This window comes from Mytilus edulis, chromosome 2 (genome assembly GCF_963676685.1).
Source record: "Mytilus edulis chromosome 2, xbMytEdul2.2, whole genome shotgun sequence".
Taxonomy (NCBI): Eukaryota; Metazoa; Mollusca; class Bivalvia; order Mytilida; family Mytilidae; genus Mytilus; species Mytilus edulis.
The window spans coordinates 70,771,792-70,795,780 of NC_092345.1; the positions used below are offsets into that span (position 1 = coordinate 70,771,792).

Below are 23,989 nucleotides of genomic sequence, written 5' to 3' on the forward strand. Positions count from 1 at the left end.
ACTTTTTTGTCAATTCTTGTAATATACATGTACATATATATAATATATTGTACTGCCATATTAGTTTTAATCCCCCTATTCTCCTGTCTATTTGATGGTCATGCCTGGTAATAAATCCATGGTATCTTGAGCTTATCTTTATATTCACACTTCTGAAAATGAAAGCTTTATCTAACAGAAATAAATTGAAAATGTGTATTTTAGAAATCACACAAATTTCATCTGTAAAAGGCTTATACAAAATGTAGTAATTTGGTGAGCCATCAATTGTCCACTTTAGAGATAACGGTTTAATCTTAGTTACCATTTCATTTAACTACCTACCTTATGTAAAAAGAAATGTAATTTCTTTAAAGCAAATTTAAACTTCAAGATAGTGTTGATTCTATTGAGGTCTGCGGACAGGTATGAGCTCCACGGAGAACATAGTGTTTTCCGACATGGGGAAGTATGCTATGTCTGAAATAGCCGGTGCTTCCAATGAATCCGCATACAAAGAGCGGAATAGCTGTCGGGTTAAAACATCGACAGGATTCGTTTTGGTACTACTTGCTTTAGTTTTAGCAGTAGGTGTCGGATTAATTGTCCATTTTGCAGAAAACAGGAAGATTGAATGTAATTTCCCCGGTCAGTCAGGGGTTTCAAATGCGGATCCACTGAAAAATGAAAAAACGCAAACTGAAATGTGCAGAAAAATGGTTAAAGACAATAAAGACAAAATATGTAAGTATTTATTGGCATCTTTACCGATTACCTTAATTTATGTTTTGATTTGTGGAATTAAAATCGTATAGTAGAAAAAATAAGACTTATTCAAACGTTCTGTTATTTTCAATATTGAAATGACATACATGTATGGTGGTCACCTTTTTATCGTTTATTTGACACGAAAGATACCAATGGTAGAAACATGGGTTACCCGCGAATATGAAGTTCATGTTTCTGAAATTTTGACAGGATGCTTAAGCCTGTTGAATATCTACAAAAATGATGACAAGATTATTGTCTTATGTCTGGCTATCTAGATGAAAACTCTGTATATTGCCTGGATGCTGGCATACAAATCAAGACTGACGAATCTATAGAAAATATAACTGACATGTTTCTCTTAAATAGAGCTACCTAGATATGATTTTATCCCAGATCAATGATGCACGAAATCTAGATCATGTTGACCTTGTTATATTTGGATGCTAACTTACTACCCAAATTCACAACTGTTAAAAACCCAGAGCTTCTGTTTAGTACTTCTTTTGAATATAGAGAGTTTTTGTGTACTAAATAGCTACTAGAACAGCCTTCTAAACAAGGATTTCTGTAAATGGAGGTTTATCGTGCGGTAAAGGAAAAGGAAGAAGTCGACTATTAAAAGAGTTTAATTTCACTTCATAGTATACGGCTAAAAATTGGCACAGTCCTAGAAAAACTAACGTTTACTTCAAATGAAGATTTGTCGTCAAAAATTCGTATGGTGCAGTTTTTTTTTATTTAAGCATTTAGCCAGCAAAATTGACTTCAAATGCAGATCATTAGTGGCATTCACAATCTAATTAAAATATATTGTGGCATTCAGTTTGGCTTGTTATTCAAATAATGCTGCCCTTAAATATCTTAAGACGCATTAGACGAAAAAAGATAATTCTAAAAGCCTTTTAATGACAAATAATGAATATAAAATTACTATTACACGGGGACATTTTGAGTTTCGGCACCGGATTCCAACAACATACTCATTTAATGAAAATTAAATAAGGAGGACAATAGATCCAATATTTCAATCATTCTACTGTAAAAAGGGATTTAAATTGGAATTAGATAATTTATTCAATTTTGTTTTTCCTTTAAAACGGCATGTGACCTTTGATATTGATTTCTGAAAAACTGCACCATATTTCCTTTTGACGACCAACATAAGCTCAAAGTTCACATATTTTCGAATCGAATGATATATATTAAAGCCGTATACTATTTTTGACGATTAAAATTTCATAATACCGACTTTGGTCACCGGCCTATTAATGTCTGCATAATACTATGATTTCAAGACTATTGGTTGTCTTTTGTTTATGTTGTCCTTGATGTTGTCTCTTCGTCAGATGACACACAACCTTCCGTTGGGTATCGTTAAACCTTTCTGAACAGTAAAGTGTAGCAGTAATTCCTAATTTAATCTGACAAGAGACTAGATTTAATTTGAAAGTATGAGGCAATATGTGTTAAAACACAACTTGTTCGATAGAAGGACAAGTTTAAAGTCGTTTAATTGTTTAATGTAAGCCCTGCTCTATGATAACGACAAAACAAGCTACCAAAAAATGTAATTCACAAATAGTAACCACTTTAAATGGTCTAATAAATAACTTCCGGAAATCCAAGTTGTCAAGCGATATAAAAATGTAAAAGATATTACGTACGTTGTGAAATACAATTCAGGTGCTTCTGCAAACAATACGAGACCAGAAATTCGGTAGACAATTTGATTAGATAAAAGTTGAAGGTCTACTAACAAGAGCCTAACAATTATCATCACTATAGGCATATACAAACAAAGATGTAGGGACACTGTGATTGTCTTTGCGAAAGTACCATTTGAACCACAGGTACAGACCCCACTGTTATTTTTAATAAGATTCTGTGTTTTTCAGACTATTTCCCGTATTTCACAAGTCATTTATATGGCAAGCCGTTTTACTATTTATTCGAATTTCAAGATATCTCATATAATATATAAGATATCTTATATAATAATATATAAGATATCTCCTTTAATATATAAGATATCTTATATGATTTTATAAGATATATTATATATTTTATAAGATATCTTATATATTATATGAGATATCTTGTTATATATTATATAAGATATCTCATACAGTTTCTGAGATATCTTATATACTGTATAAGATATCTTCTAAAGTTTATAAGATATCTTCTAATGTTTATAAGATATCTTATAAAGAATATGAAATATCATATTAATATTTTTTATATAAAATATTTTTAAAGATATCTTATATAATTTATGAGATATCTTATAAAGAAAATCATATATATCTTATAAAGTATATGAGATATCTTATAAACTATATAAGATATCTTATATAGTATATGAAATATCTTATAAACTATATAATATATCTCATAAACTATAAAAGATATCTCATAAACTATATAAGATATCTTATAAACTATATAAGATATCTTATAAAGTTGATGAGATAACTTATAAACTATATAATATATCTTATAAAGTTGATGAGATATCTTATAAACTATATAAGATATCTCATAAACTATAAAAGATATCTTATAAACTATATAAGATATCTTATAAACTATATAAGATATCTTATAAACTATATAAGATATCTTATAAACTATATAAGATATCTATATAAGATATCTTATAAACTATATAAGATATCTTATAAACTATATAAGATATCTTGAAGTAAGAATAAATAGCAAAACGGCTTGCCATACATTTAATCCTTTTCATCATTTATTAAATGCATAACAATTACATAAAAATGGAAATGTCACTCAGGGTAATATAATTCCACCAGAAATCCAAAGTCTGACTGGACATATATATATGTCTTTTCGTTACGGAGACGACATAATATTTCCCAAATGCAGCTCTTATGGTAAACAAAAATCATTTTGGTTAGTGACGTCCTTCAATACAAAAGTTTATGAAAAAATAAAAAAATATGGAATGTTTGTTTCAAAATTTAACAGCAACATGTTGTTCTGAATTACACTGTGATTTTATGGGAACATGTGACCAAACGTTTAAATATGAAAATGAGGAGATGAACTTTTATTGCCAAATGAGACAACTTTCCATAAAACAAATTACCAAGATGTGAACAACTACGGGTGTAACAGCACAGCATAATCACACAGTGTATTGTAAATTACTTCTGGCTTATATTAATGACCTGCCACAATCAACATCTTCTGAGGAAAGGTTATTTGCAGACGATTGCCTAGTTAATAGAAAAATAAAGAATGTAAAGGATAGCGAGACACTACAAGACGACCTTAACAAACTCTAAGAGTGGGAATCACGATGGCAGATGAATTTCCATCCCGAGAAGTGCATCGTGATACGGATAACCAACAAAAGAAACCCACTGATAAGGAACTACCAACTACATGGTCACACACTAGATGCAGTTAAGCATGGGAAATACATGGGAGTCACCATAAACCTTGATTTACAGTGGAAGACGCATATCAACCAGACGGTAGGCAAAGCATCAAGGACACTAGGCTTTCTGAGAAGGAACCTATGACGGTGTAAACCAGAGGTCAAAGCTAATGCCTACATCACCATGGTCAGACCAACCCTTGAATACGCCTCCTCTGTATGGGACCCTTACCAACATAACCTTGAAAAAGATCTAGAACAAGTACAGAGAAGGGCAGCTAGGTTCGTGTTCAATGAATACCAAGACGTATCCCCAGGTTGTGTCAGTTCTTTAATGGAAAGACTAAGATGGGAGCCTCTTAAAGATCGCCTCTGCAAAGACCGACTCACCATGGCCTACAAGATCCACAATAGATTGGTGGATATTGACCCCTCAAACTATTACAAACCCTGAGATTCAAGGACCAGAGGAGGCCACCGCATACACCAACATCGTACTCTGAAAGACCAGTACAGGTACTCCTTCTTCCCAAGATCAACCAGGGAATGGAACTCTCTACCGGAAAAAGCCACAACAGCAGCTACACTAGAAGAGTTCAAGGCCAGCCTTACCATCCTGCCAGAAGCCTTGACAGGAGCTTCCCACACCTAGAACTCCTTAACCCCCAGATGTACATAGTTTTATTTGTAAATAATTTTCCTGTAAATATATTTTTTATTAATTGAGGAGGGAAGGCCTCATGATTTCACGAGCAAGAGTCATTTATATACACTCAAGAAGAGTCCGACTCTGTACTGAAAGAAGAAGAAGAAGAAGAAATCAATTGCAAATGACTTGACTCATCAGGCTGATTGGTACATAGCACAAACACAATTAACATTACTACAAAACGCATACAGAACGATGTAAGAGTAGTTATCAGTTTAAAATGAACAAAAGTTAACCTAGCTCAAAGACCAGTTCCAACTTCTTAACCCTTTTTCTCCCAGGCTAAAATGTCAATCAGTACACTATACCTCCGATGGATTTAGTTAACGTACAGTCGTTATATATAAGCATAAGCTGGCTTTTCATGAATTTGGTTAAGGTTTTGGTTATGTCCTTCTCGTCCATTTTAAAAAAATATAAAGCTGCGCCATGAGCACATGATACGCCCGACTGCTGATGACATTTCTTTTTTTAGTAGAATGTGTTCCCACTTTCTTATGTACCAAAACTTGCAAAGTTTTCAGTTTCTTAATATGCATATGGTCATGGTATTTCTTCGATAGTTATATTCGATAGGTGGCATGCTAAAATCTGTTTCTGTGATATTAGAACGAATAGTTCAAATACCATGTCAACAATTATTCTACCAAGGGGTGTCTGGATTGGAGAGGAGGGGGTCTTTCATATCTGTATTCTTTAAAATGTTTGCCATTTTCTCTATTCTTTATACTTTTTGCCCATTATTTTAGGACCTAATTTTTCTCTATTCTTTAACACCCCCCCCCCCCCCCCCCCCTCATTATTTTCTATTCTGAAAATCCACATCATCATCCTCATGAAGCTCTACTCATGAAGTATATTTTCTATTACAGCAGTTATTAACCTTTGTCGGCCTATTGGGGTGTTGGACCAGTGGGGTGTCGGAATATCTGGGCGGCGATCCCCAAAAGTCCAATAATTGTTTATGTTATTATGAACCCTACACTATGCCATCTTTATTTAAAAAAAAAAACTAAATTAATTCACTGTGTAATATATGAAAATTATCACATAGTTTCTCTTTAAGTCCTACGAATAACAATGTATGGTATTGTGCACTGTTCTGTTATTTGTGTTTCTTATCTGTAGTAATCATTAAAATGTAAACTTGGCATGCCATACTTGATAGAAATGCGGACGTGAAAGAAAGCACTCTTTATCAACACGTCAATGGAGATTACATTTACACATTCTTCGTTTATACATCGTATTTCAGGAAAAATGTGTATTAATTTTCAATGTTGACACCAATATCGATCTGCTGGATGTAGAATTTTACGAAGAAAAACTAGGGCTGTAATTTAAAACTGCCATATTTGTTATTACATAGCAAAGACTAGTTAAAGCATTGACAATAATATAATATTGACCTAGTCCAAATAATTATGACGTCTGGCAAGGCTATTTTAAATTTTTTTCTGGGACGCCTTCCATTGACCCAATATTGTTATCGTTCGATGCAGTCCGGTGTATCCGCGTATTGCAGAATTATTTTGAGAAGAACATTAGTTTAGTTTGTTTATGGACAATATACACCATGCCATCTTAAATAATAAAAAAAAAAGATCAAAATTATCACGTAGTTTCTCTTATCTCCTACGAATAACAATGTATGTTATTGTACGTTATTGTGCACTGTTCTGTTATTCATTTCTCAAATCTGTAGTAATCATTAAAATGTTAACTCGGCATGCCATACTTAATAGAAATGCGGACGTGAAAGAAAGCACTCTTTATCAAAGCGCCAACGGAGATTGCACATTCTTCACCCCTGTTATAAAAGGTTTTCAAATGTCCAATGCTTTCGTCCATGCATGCCTTCTAAAAATTGTTAATTTTGGAGAATGGATTTTATACTAAGAAATATATTTGATCATATTTCAGTTTGAACAAAGCATACTTCGAAGGATGTGGGCAAAAGTTTTTTTCTTCAGTTTAATGACACTTGTCGTATTGAAAATAAAACCATTGTTTCCCTAAATAGTCTAGATTCACAATGAAAATGGTTAATCATAAAAAAAAAAACCAATTATATCTTCATTTATGCTTCAAAAACTTATCATTTTTTATCTTTTCTTTCTATTATTATTTTAATAATAACAAAAACAATTCTTTTTGTGACGAAATCATACAATGTGGGATATCGATCATCGGCTGTACGAGGCTCTCAGTCCGTCAAGTCATCGAGTTGAGAAGCCTGTCACGGTATTTTTCGGCTGATTTTGAGGTATAAGTAATCCAAGCACTTGCATGGCATCCATTTTAAATGTACAATTAAGGACTTAATAGCGCTCCTTCGTTCAATTAAATTTAATAGTGAGTTAATAAACTATTAACGTTAATTAAATTTTGTGCAACGCAAGTAATAGACTATTTAATTTAAGTGTACTTTTAATAGACTATTAACTTTAATAGACGTTTGTGCAACCCAGTCCTGGTGTGGAAATGTAATGCAATAATCATAAATAGTTTCCGAGATAGTTTTTAGCAATAACCATATATTGTTTTTCAGATACGGCCTCTCTCCCCCTCTTTTTTTTTTTTTTTTACAAAAAACTAAATATCACTAAAATAAATATTTGAATCAAAACCAAAAAGTATACAGATCTTTAGATTAATATAACAAAGAAGTGTGTAAAGTTTAAAGCAATAATCACAGTGGCGGATCCAGAAATTTTCATAAGTGGGGGCCCACTGACTGACCTAAGAGGGGACCCGCTCCAATCACGCTTCAGTGATTCCCTATGTAAGCAACCAATTTTTTTCCCAAAAAGGGGGGGCGGGCCCCCTGGCCCCCCTCTAAATCCGCCTCTGAATCATAAATTGTTTTTGAGGTACGGCGCGACATGTAAAAAAACCCGAGTCCCCCTTTTTTTACAAAATACTCAATAACTCAAAAATAAAATTTTGAATCATCACCAAAAAGTATACATCTTAAGATTAATATAACTAAGAAGTGTGTAAAGTTTTAAGCAATAATCAAAAATCGTTTTTGAGATACAGTGCGGCATGTGAAACCCCCTCCCCCCTGTTTTAGTTACAAAGTGCCGTAACTCAAAAAGTTTTAATTTTATTTTCACCAAAAAATATACAGATCATTTGACCATCATAAGAAACAACTATATTAAGTTTCATGAAATTTGGATAAGTCGTTCTCAAGTTACGGTGCGACATGTTAACGCCGGACAGACGGACAGACACCGGACATTTGTATACCATAATACGTCCCGTCAAAATTTTGACGGGCGTATAAAAATGAAATACTCGAAATTTCAGTACCAAAAACTTGTTTTGAGACTGTCAGATTCGAACACTGGAGTCAAATAACAATAATTTGCTAGTCTGTTATGCCACAACATACGGTTCGGTTGAAAGTAGAAACTCGTTTTAACTTGGCGGACAATTTCTCTTAAATTAAATACGAAAAACCGGCAAAAGTTATTTTAACAGGTAATTTATTCAAAACATATAAATAACTTGTATAATCCAATTCTGCTACATAATATTGAATATTCTTTCAGGTAATGTGTGTCCACAGGTAAAAATTGCGTCAACAATTGCATCATTGACAACATCACCTACGCATCCAGCCCCAACAGCAAAATCATCAACTCGGCCTAATGTGGTAGCATCTACGTTACGACCGGCTACAACTTTAGATAATATTAGATTACCTAAAACAGTGTACCCACTTCAATATGACCTTGAAATTACACCACATCTTTATGACACTGATAAAGAAAGCAACTTTTATTTTCAAGGAATAATTAGTATCAAAATCAAATGTACTGAGCCAACCAAAACTGTAACGGTACACGTAAATCAGCTAACAATAAATAACCACTCAATTACATTTACATCTGAGAGACAGTCGGACCCAGCAATCAAAATAGTGAGAATAGAAGATGATATAAAACGTCAGTTCATGCTTTTCCACTTAAGTAATGACTTACTTAAAGACCATGAATATGTTTTATCCATGGAATTTAGGGGACCGCTGCAGACTGATCTAAAAGGGTTTTATCTAAGCTCATACACCGAAGATGGAAACAAAAGGTATTTAAAATGTAATGTTGATTTATGCTAAGACTAATGCATTGAATTATCTATTATCTGTAACTCACCTATTTAAGCTAAACATATCCGCGTTTAGCTTATTAAGCCAATCATGATCAATCATTTAAGCTAGATATATCACTGATTTTAAAAGTAAAATAGGTGTACAGATTCTATTTTTGCTTTGGTAATTTTTTTTTAGTAATTTATCTCCGATTTATAATTCACATAATAATTGTATCATGTGTATATAATGTAGATCGAAAGTTCATGTTAAAAGCTAAAAAGTATTTTGAGAACACAAAAAAAAAATCATTGCAAGAACTAATATATGATATTTTCCCGGATAATGACCGTAATTGTTTTGTGAAATGTGAAAAGGGGAGTTAATTTGGCGGGATAATTGTGATAATTTACAACTATCTATTAATCTGCCGAAAAACACTAGACTAATGACAACGTTATCATGTGAGTTAATAATTAATTCCCCCAATAGGTAATGGGAAACTTAAATGTGCTACATGCACATATTTAAACTCTGCGAATTATTGTATTTTTGAAAATGAATCCTAGAAAATGGATAGAAACAAGTGCATATGTCCCTGGTCCAATCCCAGCCTGTTATAAAGGTATAACTATATAAGAGCTTACATACGTTCTGAGACTACCATAGTCTATAGTAGTCTCAGATCCGAGCGTCTTTTTGCCACAGAATACCACAGAAGTTGCCACTCAGAAATTATATACCACAGAACTACACAAATTACAATAAAACTACTTAAATATACAACAGAAGTAACAGAACATCAAAATTACTTTATAAAATGCAAATCAAATAATACAGAATTATATTATTTCTTTAATTCAGGGTTACACCAATGAAATGATGATTGACTGGAGAAGATAAACATGATCATCATAACTTTTTAGTTATTGGGCATATTTTTTTTTCACATTTGGAGACCTTTGAGACACTAAACTTTTTCAAAAGCAAAAAAATTAATTTACTGCACGGTATTCCCAGTCACTGATCAATCGTTGAATATATTGATCAATTTTGTTTTTATAATATATTTTCTTGATTAAGAAATCTGTGAGTTTATTAAATAAAAATTATGTTGTTTAACAATAAAAACCTATAGATAAATAAAACATGATAATCTGCAATAAAAACTTGATCTGACAGATTTCACCGGCAAATATTAGGCTACAAATAATATTGATCTGATTTCATTGAATTCAGAAATATGCGAGATTTATGAATATTTCATATGATCATATAACCTTTCATTTTCTTCAAAAATGTTGATCTGACAGATTTTAATGGTGCGAATCATGCTATGAAAAATATTGACTTGATTGGCAGAAACATACCTGACAACTGTCACTATATATGGGGGATTTGATCATTTCCCCCATGGAGGCTCCAAAATTGAAATTTTGAAAGAGCAAATTTGTCCAAGATTTTAAACAAAACAATTACTTTTTACAATGACTTTAGGCTTTAATAATAGAAAAATTAAATTTATTGAATAATATATATCAAATTACAAATAGAATGAACTATAACACGATCATAATGTCTGAAGTATTAAAATTCCAAAGTTCTGTGGTACATTTTGAGTGTTCTGTGGTGCTCTGTGGTGCTCTGTGGTAAAAAGACGCTCCCGTCTCAGATACACCGAAATGCATTGACACAACAATAAGAAATGTAACCAAAGAATTAGATAGTCAAATAATATTGTTACTTTTTTATTTAAAAAGTTTCATTCCAGCTTTTGGTCTTAAAAGTAAATATATTGTTTTTGATATTGTTTATGTTGTTAATGTTTTCAACATAATCATAGCCAGTGCCTTTCTTATAATATTTTTTTTAAACAGCTTTCCATTTTAAGATAAAGATAAAAGATAAATGTAATATATGTTGGGAGGACCCCTTTTGACACAACTAATTTTGTTTTTGTTTTTACACAGATATCTTGCGACAACTCAGTTCCAGCCAACAGATGCTAGAAAGGCTTTCCCTTGTTTTGATGAACCAGAATTCAAAGCTGTCTTCAATATTACAGTTGTGAGAAAAGTTGGATGGCTCAGTTTATCAAATGCAGAAATAGTAACAACAACATCAAGGTTTCTGTATTGTATTCAAATAAAACGACCTTAAAGACAACAAATAAGCTGTGTCAGATAGAATCAGCCTTATGCAAGTGCACCTGTACATGTACATGTCTAAGTCTAAGCACCTATACATGTACATGTCTAAGTCTAAGCACCTATACATGTACATGTCTAAGTCTAAGCACCTATACATGTACATGTTTAAGTCTAAGATTAGTATTGGAACATTAAAATACTAGATAAAAAATGAGTTTTGGTCTGTTTAATAAGGACATTATATCAAATCAATGTCTAAACAGTACAGACTTTGCATACAGATTTTTTTTAACCCGAAATAAGTTAACAGATGCATTGGTAAGGGCAAATATTCAGGTCCATTTCTGTCCAACACAGCTTGAATGTTAAAGGTGTCAAAGGCACTATAAATAATAGATATGAAGTTGAACTTATTGAAAAAAGATGAAATTTTCTTTTAGTTTGTAAAAATGTATTTGAGAATCTCGTATTTGAGTATTTTTGAGTGTTATTGCATAATGAGTATCATTTTCTTGGAGAAGTCTGGCTATCCTATTGGTGAGCACTAATTTATTATGATAAGAAAGTTGATTGTATGTTGGGAAAAGTGTTGGTAGTTATCAAAGGTACCAGGATTATAATTTAATACGCCAGATGCGCGTTTGTCTACATAAAAGTTATAAAGCCAAACAAGTACACAGTTGAAGAGCATTGAAACTTGTATTTATGATTATACTTGACCTGTTTATGTAAACAGCATAGACCTAAGTAGATTGATTTGTATGCCCCATCTAGGGGAATTATGTTTCCTGGTCTGTGTATCTGTTGGTTTGTCTGTTAGTACCATCAGTCCATCCACCCGTCTGTCTGTTCCCCTTCAGGTAAAAGGTCATGGTCAAAATAATTTTTGATGAAGTTGGAGTCCAATCATCTTTAAACTTAGTACACCTTTTATCATGATTATACCCTATGGTATGATCTGTCTAATTATAATGCCAAATTAGAGTTTTTACCCCAATTTCACTGTCCACTTAACATATAAATTAATATTGCTGATAGTGCTAGTGGGGCATCTGTATATTATGGACACATTCTTGTTCTTTTTATATTTCTGTGCATACTGTAAAGGGAATTTTATCAGAATTATTATGGTAGTTGAAGTTCTGTTTTGAATATACAATCCACTGTTTGTTTGCTCAATTTCTCCTACATTTTTCTTAGTTAAAAGTTTACCTAAATAAAGACAATACAAATACTGTGGATTCATTTATTTTCGTTGGTACCAACTTTTGTGGATGAAAGAAAACTTGTCTATTCGTAGATATTTAATTTCATGTTTTTTTTTCCCAAGTCTACATATAAGGCTAAACAAAAATTGGTTCACCTGAACCAATGAAATCCGCGAAAATTGGTACCCCGTGGTTAATAATGAATCCACAGCATCTTCATGATCTTGAAAAAATATTTTCTAAAGTTTTCTCAAAATAGTCCATTTAAAATGAGGTAACCATGACACAGTCTCGATCACTTGTTATACTATTTGTCTCTATATATGCTAGAATTATAACTGAAAAGTAATAACTGCTAATTTTATATTTGTAATAGAGGTGATGGGTTTGAGGCAGATCATTATGGTCCAACTCCAAGGATGTCAACCTACCTTGTGGCCTTTGTTGTATCTCAGTTCAAATCACAACACAAGACTACATCTAATGGACTTCAGGTACAGGACTTTATCTTTCATCTATAATTTTTGTATATAGTCGAACCTTGTTATGTCAAAGTCAAAAGGACTGGACCAAAGTATTTGACTCATCCGAGTCCAGTGTTTCGTCAAATTTGGAATGCATGAAATACGGTATGAGATTTGTGTAAAGACAATGGGGGTACAAAAAAAAACCCCAACATAGAAAAAAATCAAGACTGAGCAACACATACCCCACTAAAAACTGTAGATGATCTTTGGTGCTCCAGAAGGATAAGCAGATCCTGCTCCATATGTGCCAACTAATTTGGTCTATTATATGTTATGAAATTTGACAAATACATACAGCAATTATGTTTCTAATGCTGTTCAACTTATTATATTGTTATTATCAAGAATCTATTTTTGAAATTTAACACAAACTTTCTTTTTAAGTATGGAGTTTGGGCCCAGCCAAATTCTATCCTTCAAACAACAGAGGCCTTGAATGTTGGTACTAAAGTGATAACTTTCTATGAAGAGTACTTCAACATTTCCTTTCCTTTACCAAAGCAAGGTAAGATCATGGATGTCATTGATAATATTGTCATGGTCATATTTATATTTTGTAGATTATTCAGAAGATCGGTATAAATAGTCTTTTAATGCTTTTATTGTTTGTATGATAAACTTTATGAATTCAATATTTCTTTTTATGCCCCATTTATGGGAATTATGTTTTTTGGTCTGTGTTTCCGTTCCTTTGTTTATCCGACTGTACCCCTTCAGGTTAAAGTTTTTGGTCGAGGTAGCTTTTGATGAAGTTGAAGTCCAAACAACTTGAAACTTAGTACACTTGTTCCCTATGATATGATCTTTCCAATTTTAATGCCAAATTAGAGTTTGTACCCAATTTTCACGGTCCAGTGAACATTGAACATGATCATGGGGATGGGGCATCAGTGTTAAACTTGAAATTAAAACCACTTAGAAAATAGATATGCAAGCTGTTTTTTGGTATTAACAATTTTTTTGAAATTCTGGTAGATTTGAAATGACTTGAACATTAAAGGTTTCTATTTTGCAGCTGTACTGTTTAAGGCCTATAAAATTAGGGAATACAAAATTGGATAGTGTATGGTCTTCTTATGTCATTACTGTGAAAAAATGTTAATGACAGATTAAGACGAGAAACATGGTTTTATCCTAATGGTTTAACATTTTCTTTCAGATATGATAGCAGTCCCAGACTACCCTCTTGGTGCGATGGAGAATTGGGGCCTAATTACTTACAGGGAGACAGCCATGTTGTATGATGACAAGATATCCACAGAAGATAATTTAGCCCATGTGACAATAGTGATAGCCCATGAACTTTCTCATCAAGTATGTATGGTGGCATGATATTGTTTTACAGTGGCAAAACACTTGAAGTTTCTTGCCAATTATTTTGCTTTTTATGCCCCATTTATGGGAATAATGTTTTCTGGTCTGTGCATCAGTTTGTCAGTCTGTCTCTTTGTTTGTCTGTATGTTCGTTTGTCCTTCTCCCCCCCCCCCCCCCCCCCCCCAACCCCCCGGGGCCCCCCCTTCAGGTTAAAGTTTTTGGTCGAGGTAGTTTTTGATGAAAATGAAGTCAAATCAACTTATAACTTAGTAGACATGTTCCTTATGATATGATCTTTCTAATTTAAATGCCAAAGTAGAGTTTTTATCCCATTTTCACAGTCCACTGAACATAGAAAATGATAGTGCAGATGGGGCATCCTTGTACTATGGACACATTCTTGTCTGACTATTAAAGTATGTTCATGTTTGGAAAGAGTTGAAATTATTTTGTTAAATGTTAATTAGGAAAAAAATGTCTTGAGAAATAATGATGTAAGCATCCTGTTAAAATTGTTATTTTATATGAAATTGATTTACAAATTTGTACTGTTGGTAATATGTTTGTCTGGAGACTATGGTTCTGTGTTTGATTCCAGATTATGACAAATGAAAGTTTTAAGAAATTGGTATTTGCTACTTTTCCTCCATGGACTTCTATACTATTAAACGAGAAGACCTCAACTTGTGTGTCGCTTCTCTACCTTCCCCAATAAATAAATCATCATGCCTCTGTGTCCTATAGGTACCATGCATAGTTGCATTTGTAATCCATTCTTATGATTAATCAGTTTGGGTTATTTTAGGTGAAAAACGAAGAAAAAAGCGTCCAGATATTGTTTCCGTCATTATACCAAATTTTTAAGTCATACCCAAGATTTCTGATTTTAAACTTTAAAAGAGGGTGCACGTGTAAAGGGTTATTTTTGTGCAATTTGTTTTGCCAGCCATGAAAAAGGTTTGTTATTCACTGTGTTTCGTGACATCTTTAAAAAGATCAACATGCAAGAAATTTGTAATTGTTCGCTCATTGTGAAATGGCAATTTTATTTCACGTTTTTCCCTGCAGATACCCCCTTTACTTCACTCTTTAAACATAATTTTCATAATTATTCAAGGACAGGACAATTCAGTATTTTCGCATTATTCTGCATGTATACTCATACCTTTCCTATAATATATAGAGATTCTCTATATAATATAGCAGTGATCGCCGTGGAGAAGAAACTTGGAATATAGAGTTAATAGCAAATTTATACACTTTATTTATATTATATTATTATGTTATGTTCATAGTATACAGAAATGTGAAAATCATGGAATTTAACAGAAAGCAAAAAATAACGGGGTTTGGAAAAAAAGGAGAGGACTTTAATAATTGTCCTGTCTCCAACTGCCTATGACTCAGTTTGATACCTTTTCTGAAATTCTCCAGACATAAAATCTTTTACAAAAATTCATCCTACAACAGTTTACATACTTTCAACCAATTTCTAAATACCCGCGATTTCGCAGGTGTGTTCTCTTGGTGTTTAATAATAAAAGGACTCGGCATTTATTAGTAAGAGGACTTGGTATTTATAATTTGGAGTGAAAAAGGGTCAAAATAGAATGGGAATGATACAAACAGGTGCAGTGACATGCCTTGTCAGCTTATAAGTAAACATACAACTGATCGTGCAGGTTTAATAGAATAAGTTCCTTTGACATCAGTATTTTATCTTCCTGGCTGTGCAAGTCATTTTATTTTGCTGGATGTTAAGAAGCCATCAATTAATCCAGAACTGTACATTAATTTGTAGTACTTTGCCTGTATAACAAATGCTTGAATTTCTTAATGTATTTTCCACACATATTGTATTTGTTTTGTAGTGGTTTGGTGACCTTGTAACATTGAAATGGTGGGATGACCTTTGGTTAAATGAAGGATTTGCTACCTTTGTAGAGTATATGGGAACTGACCATGTCCATCCCGATTGGAAAATGGTAATCATTTCACTTATTGTATGTTTAAAGGAAACCATAATATTGTCAAAATCAGTACATGTACCTCAAGAAATAGAGTTATTAATTATAAGTTGGATTGTTCATCTGTTTTGTAAAAGTCACATCAGTTCCACACAAAAGCTAATGGTGTTTTAGCTTGTTCTTTTTGAAGTGGTCAATTGGCCATTTCAGAATGTAAGGCATTCTGGGTAATGTTTTCAAAAGCGTACACCAAAACCTTGTGATTGGTTTAAAATGTTATAATTAATGGAAATTCAACCAATGACATAACGTTATTTTCATATTGGTGTACAAACAAAGTGATTACACACAGTCCTTTTGATTCTGAAAAGGTGAATTAAATTTTGATCTATTTAGAACTGCAGAAAATTTTCAAGATGCAAAAATAAAAACTTAACCCTTTCAACGCTACACAAAAAAATAGAAAGATGGCTGCTGCTGCTGCATTTTTTTTGTGTTCATTCATTAGAACAGTATATTCCTTTTCAGACTGCTGTATCTTTTTTATTGTAAGAGATACAGAAAAAGTTATTGCATGAAAAATGCTCAGGAGATTATGAACTGTAATGTTAGGCAGTTATTTCAGTAAAATTTTTATCAGGTTACCTGCATTTTCAGGTAATTAACAGGTAAAAGGTGTAATTTGTTACATTTGTGTTGAATTTTGAATAAAAACTACTTTTCGACTTCATCTATTTTGTTTTTTTATCTGCCATAAAAATAAAGAAGACACCAATTGCTCGATTCCGTAGCGTATTGCACCATACACAACGTATTATGTAATCATGGCACAAATCAGTGGCTCCGTCCTCGAAATTTTCAGTCAACCTCCGTTTTCCCCCCTTTTTCTACGTCTCGTAATGATCGATCAAATCATATTTCCCACACGAATTGAATGTAATAAACACATTGAGATAACAAGAAACCTTTTAACTAATCCTCGTCATCAGTTTCGCCATAGAAATGCTGAAATATTTCCATATTTACAGCTTCGTTTCCGATTTCCGCCATTTGCATTTGTCAAAATATTTGTTTTTATTTTCCTTCAATTTTCCTTCTACTGCATGATTTTACAATAAAAATTGCCGGGATTTCAAGCGCAAATGAGACCTTGCATATCCTCGATTCATACAAGGAAAAATTAGAGATGACCCGAATGAAAACCGAATGGTTTAAGAGTCCTTATGAAAAATCTGTTGTCATCGCGGCATATGCCGCAAATAGCAGTGGCGGACGGCGTATGTCATCGCGGCATATGCCGTGTATAGCGTTGAAAGGTTTAAAAGTCATATGAAACTTCAAATTAAAAAAAACTGTTGCATATGTTTTTTATAACTAAATGGCTAGTTTTGATTATAATACTTCTGTACATTTACTATTTTCTAAAGAAAATCCTATAATTTGTCCAAATTTTGAGGAAACTTACTTTATTTTTAATTGTTAACTTTCAGTAATGTGATGTCACTATTACAAAACAGATGAACAATCTGAATGCATGAGCGAACTCAGTGTGACCTTTCTCGTAAACATCCTGTGATCACAATACACATGGATCTGTTATTGAAATAAACTATTATCTCTTTGTACATGTTGTACATGTTATACACGTGCTGAATAACCATTCTTCTTTGTTGATTGTTTACTATAAGGTGGCAATCGGTAAACTACGGCTCAAAACACGACAATTAATTGGCTGCTATATTTTCACATAATAACAGACAGAGAGAAAAAAAAATGACAATTATACAATTATGGGTAAGAAATGATTAAATCATGCAAAGAACTCTAACATGACTAAGTTTATGATATATACATGCATGCATTGGTTCAAGAATTGGATGCACATTAATTTTCACAATTCACTCGTTTCATATGACTTGAACTTGGGTAGATCTAAAGATAAAGTTACCAGAATTAAACTGGTTTACCTCTAAAGGCACAACTGGTATCAAAATATATTTTATACACCTAGGCCTTATTTAAGTTAAAATATTCCATAGTTGTTAGTTCTACTTAGTATATGACCCTCACTTTGTTATTGATATGAACCAACCAAAAAACAAAACATGCTAGCTATTTTTATTTCATTTATTACTGAGTTATGGTGGTACCCAACACTTTCACTAAAATAAATTTGGCTCGTTTAATTTTCATAAAATTTTGTCAAAGTATTTACTTTACACTTAAACAAAAATATAAAATTAAAAAAATTTTGAACCAACCGTTTTGGTTATATAGCAATTTGACAAACACCATTTTTGATCATTTAGAAGCTTCATATTCCTTTTACAACACAACGTAATTAAAACGTTAAGCTGACTTTACAGAGTTATTTCCCTGTAGTGTTAGGTACCACCCTAAGGTGTTGTCAGTTGTTGCTAGAAATTTGAAATTCTCTTTACAAATATTGTTAGGAAGAACAGAATATTCGAAGTGTTTTTATTGTTTATTTATTTGACAGTTTGACCTTTTCCCGATCGGAGACATGTATGATGCTTTTGAGTTTGATAGTGTAAAATCTTCACATCCAATTTATGTTCCTGTAGAAAATCCTGACCAGATCAATGAAATATTTGATAAAATATCTTACAGCAAGGTATGTCTATGTAGAAAGTCAACAAAATCCATAAATTAATACATTCTGTTGAATAGAAGTGTTAAAGTTATAATTTTGTATCAACTTTTATCTCTGACTTTTTTGCAGAGTTATCTTCCTTCATCAATGCCTATCTCCAGAGGAATTTGAAATCATTATTTTTTAGTCTTCCTCAAATAAGATTTTATGGGACTTTTTTCTGTGTTGTTTTGGGTATAATGCTTAAGATTAAATCTTTAAAACCTTCTGTTGCAATTACTTTAAGGGTAAAATTTATGCTAGATTGACTGAAATATGGTGAAAAGGGAGAATAAAGATTTTTCTTTTAAAGATGGAGATTTGGCTTACTTGAAGGAGATTTACAATTTTTGGGGAGAAAAAAAGATAGGAAACTACTCTCAATGTGTCTGAGGTTGATGTTTATATATATAACTGTACATAATGTGAATAAAAGAGTATACAAGTAATGAAATGCAACATTCTTAGTATATGATAAGGGACCATACATGTATTAAGATAATATTTTTTACTAGGTACAGGATTAATGGTCAGTACTTTTAATTACAGGGAGGATCAGTGATAAGGATGATAAGATATGTACTTGGAGAGGAAACATTTAGACATGGTCTAATTGTAAGTATATAGATGCAGGAGGAAAACTGAAAATGAGAAAGACACTATTACCGTGTTCACACTTTAAAATTTGCATCGGGTAGAACCGGGATTAGTTAACCCGAATTAATTACCCCAGTTCACACTTGAAAAAAAAATTAACCCTGGTTGGGACTTTCCCTCTCAACAAAAGTAGAAATGTTAGCATTAAAATTGTAACTCACATCTGTCTACTGTACATATTTACATTTTTTTTCATCACAGATGCATTATTTTAAAGTCTGTAACTTTTTACTGCACTCCTGGCTGCTTTGGATTGCTTTGAAGGAGTTCGATCACCATCAACCACTTCCTGTGTTTTTAAATAATGTCACTTTAAAAAAAATTGCACCCATTTTTCGCCCAAACATCGACGGAAATGAGATAGGATTAATTGTTTGTCATTAAGCAGGTTTTTCAACAAAGATTTATACAATTATATTCCGGTCCAACGATTTACAGAAAAGAGGGACGATTTACAGAAAAGGACCAAAAAGAACCGAAAAGGACTGAAAAGAACCGAAAAGAGCATACATATAAATTATTATTTAATATATATACACCAATTTTTCCCCCTCGTAATAAAGGAATGTATAGTTCAAATTTATTTTGAACATTTATAGGGATATGTAGACTTCCAAAAAAAGTTAGATTTCCCTGTATCAGATTAAGGCATTTAAATATTAAAAAAAAAAAAAATCAAAGTGTCATTTCCTTGCTTTAGAAAATAGAATTGTAAAAAACATTTGAAGAAAATTTCAATTCCTGCTACATGTAAACCATGGCAAACTTTAAGATGTTCCTGGTTCGTTTCAATTTCTTAATTCAATTTACGGTATAAAACGTTGGGCTACATGTAAATAAAAGGAGATAAATCAATAAAAAAAAAATACATCATTATCTACATATTATAAATGTTGTGCACATCACAGTCATTTCATTTCGTTTTTCAGGAAATATAGATAAATGAATAGCGCACCCGCTTTCGGTATAATTGATAACTGTTTACTCTTTTATAGGTATAGATTAAAGGGTGTGAAAAAGTTAATGGCCTGTTGATTTCTAATAATTTTATCTTATAAACCATTTAAAACAGCTATGTACATTAGCAAAACGATGTCAGATGGTGATAAAATAAATGTTGGCCTGTGCTAGTATATGTATCTATAGAGAAACTTGTGCATGGAGATAGCGGGACTTTTCCTTGAAGAATTCAAATCCTTGACAGGTTTAACGTGTCAAAGTAACAATTAATGTGTTTACATTTAACATGTAAGATCAGGGTAGGAATGGGGGTACCTTAATGACGTATAACGGTAAAAATTCTAACCAAAGACGTTAATGATAATTTTTAGTGAATGACGATAACATGTACACTTTCTTTTAGACGATAAAAAAAATCAGCTGAATTTGACGAATCACGCTATTTTTTCCCAAAAATAACGGTAACGATAATTATTTAAGACATCGGACGAATCATGATAAGGATATTTTGACGAATCACGGTAAAAAATTATACATTTGACGCTTACGGTAGCCAAAATGACCGTTTGACGCCTGACCTCCCTCATGTAATACACATACACAAACACGCAAAAAAAGAACGAAATATTCGTATTTATTCAATAACTACTGTAAAGTTTTCCGTCACGATATTTTGTTTTTTGTTTTTTGTCCGATTGTACGAATGTCCGTGTTATTATATATTCACTGATGAATGGAATATATATACACATTCCAAAAAAATATATATAAGGAACTGTTGTAATGTTCGAAATGAATTAGGGACCGAGATTGGACAAAATAATGACACTTAGCTTATAAATACAATTAACGTAGGACGATTGTTTGACAGTAATGAATAAATATCTAATATGTTCTTTTCTGTTATATGTTTTCTATTCGATATGTTAGGCATCCGACCCTACCTATAATTTTTCACATGTACAGTAAGTTATTATATGTAGTCCTGTCACAGTATAAGGTTTAAAAACCTAATGATAAACTTTTCTCAAAAATATCCTTTTATTTTTAATAGACTTAAATAATTTGCAATTTGCTAATTTTCTTCGATTACAAAAAACGTTGATCTCCTTTCCGGTTCTTTTCGATCCTTTTCGGTTCTTTTTGGTCCTTTTTGGTCCTTTTCGGTTCTTTTCTGTAAATCGTCGCTCTTTTCTGTAAGTCGTCGAACCCATTATATTCCTCTTGCTGCAGCTAATTTAATTTAGGTTATAATTCGTGACCCAGCAAATACGGTAACTGGACATCTGTCAAAATATGACGACAAGTAATAGTTACGTCACGTTGAAGACTTATTAAGCAAACGTCACTATAGCAACAACCTCACATTAACTTCACTTTGCGTTCACATTTAGAAGTGAGGTAGTTATCCCGGGTTCGCCCCACATTAACTCCACCTCAAATGAGGGGCAATTTTAATCCGGGTTTGCCCTGGGTTAAGGTGTTCACACTACCTAAATTTAACCTGGATTAACTAATTCGGGTCGAACCCGGTTTAAAAAGGCATAGTGTGAATGGGGTCATGATTAAGATCAGCAATGTAATTGGAAAGCCAAATCTTTAATTATTGATTATATAATAGGCCAACTAAAATTAATTAGTAGATTTTCATCCAAATTTTTGAAAATGATGGGGCGGGTGGGAGGATTTTATTTTTTAAATTTTATTTCATTTGAAACCCTTTTGTGACGAGTTGTGCAAGTGTAATAATAAGCTTATATCATGTATACACAAGTATGAGGAATCTTACATAATATTTCAAATCCTTAAATAAATATATCTAATTGCGGCTTTAAAAACTTAACAACAAAAACGTGTGAGAAATACTCTCTTCAGTTAGACTACATGTACCTACACAAAATGTATTTTGGTTTCTAAACAATGGTTTGTATTGCCATAAAATGAAGTAAATGCATTGGTATGCAACACAATTATTATGAGTACAGAATAAAACGAAAACTCAGAGAGTGTTGAAAATAATAGGGTTGATACTTTATATGCAAGATGAAAATATATTTATCATGTAAACATGAACTTAATTATAAAAAAAAAGTTGTTGTTTAATGAGTCTTTTTGGGTGTATTGGGACATTTGCTGTTTGTCAACATAAAAAGACAGCCATGGGTAAAATCAAAGGGCTTGCATAAATAAAATGCGTATGTTAGTCGACTTTTTAAATTCAATAAACGGTCATACATCTGAAAAGTTTGTGCTTGTGTTTCAATATCTATAATTTAGTCATGTTTTCTGTATCAATGGTTTCCACAAATCTTGGGCTGTGGGTATCATTTACAGTTTAAATTTCCTGAGACAAAGTCATTGCATAAATAAAAAAGTCAGCAGTATTCTAATCACAGAAATTTGTGACATACCACGATTTGCATTATTGGAAACAGCGTTTTTTCTCGTAACACCAATATTTCATGTCATTCTCATTATCAATCTTTACTCTCGGAAGATGATGTTATCATCATAGAGCAGCGGAAAGGTCGACTTAATCATTTTGGTTAGATTTACTCAAGGTACAAAACCGAAATTTGAAACAGAAAGCATTGAATGAAACGAAATTTTAACGGTTACCGGTAACGGGAATGAACAAAATCCGAAAATCGTAAATTTTATAAAATAAAAAAATTCGGGGCGGGGCGATTTCAGAGGGGTGGGCGGGGATGAAAATCTATCAATTAATTTTAATTGGCCTTAAGTGTGTCAACTGTGTCAAAACATTTTGACTTTATCAAGATTCATGTTGTTGTCTTTATTATTGTTTTTAGGATCATAATAATTAAATACAATTTGAATTTGCCTATAATTGGTGTTTAATTTACTATTACACCAGAAAATGATGGGAAGAATCCTTTAAACATGGATAAAGACATATCATATTATATTTTTCTCCCTACACTAATATTTTACATGTTTAGTCTTCAAAATTTCTAGCTTTAATGTTGAATTTGCTAAAAAATATAATATATAAACTGTTTCTGTATTAAAGTCATAAGAAACCTCAAATTAAAAAAAAATATGCATATGTTTTTTATAACTAAATGGATAGTTTTCATTATACAACCTATGTACATATACTTTTTTCTGAGGAAAATTCTTTAATTTGTCCACATTTAGAAGAAGTTTACTTATTTTTAATTGCTTCTTTCCAGGAAGCAATTTGCCGACATATTTTCTGTATGCATAGTGACCTGAGCGTAACCCTCCTCGTAAAAATCCGGTGGTCGCAATACGCATGAATCTGTCATTAAAATAAACAATTCTCTGATTGTACATGTTAAACACATGCTCAATACCCATGCTTTTTGTTATTTGTTTACTATAAGGTGACCATCGGTAAACTTCGGCTTCAAAACACGGCATTAAATGAGCAGCCATATTTGTTAAATCATAACAGACAGAGAGAAAAAAAATTGACGATTATACGTTATATTTGCGTAAAAAATTAGAAAATCGTGCACAGAGGACTAAGTTTATGATATATACATACATTGGTAAAAGAACTGGATAATCATTTTTTTTCACCACTCACTCGTTTCA

At 32.2% G+C, this 23,989-nt stretch overlaps 1 protein-coding gene across 1 annotated transcript in view; it reads left to right on the top strand.

Moving 5' to 3' along the window:
* Nucleotides 1–338: 338 nt before the first annotated feature.
* The window catches only part of LOC139512823 (uncharacterized), a 102,194-nt gene continuing 78,543 nt past the window's right edge, over nt 339–23,989 (top strand). The window contains exons 1-9 of the mRNA XM_071300752.1: nt 339–723; nt 8,429–8,963; nt 10,938–11,093; nt 12,702–12,819; nt 13,237–13,357; nt 14,012–14,166; nt 16,039–16,152; nt 18,635–18,769; nt 19,337–19,402. Coding sequence (XP_071156853.1) covers nt 408–723; nt 8,429–8,963; nt 10,938–11,093; nt 12,702–12,819; nt 13,237–13,357; nt 14,012–14,166; nt 16,039–16,152; nt 18,635–18,769; nt 19,337–19,402 — 1,716 coding nt within the window. The 5' untranslated portion in view covers nt 339–407. The remainder of the gene's footprint in view (nt 724–8,428; nt 8,964–10,937; nt 11,094–12,701; nt 12,820–13,236; nt 13,358–14,011; nt 14,167–16,038; nt 16,153–18,634; nt 18,770–19,336; nt 19,403–23,989) is intronic.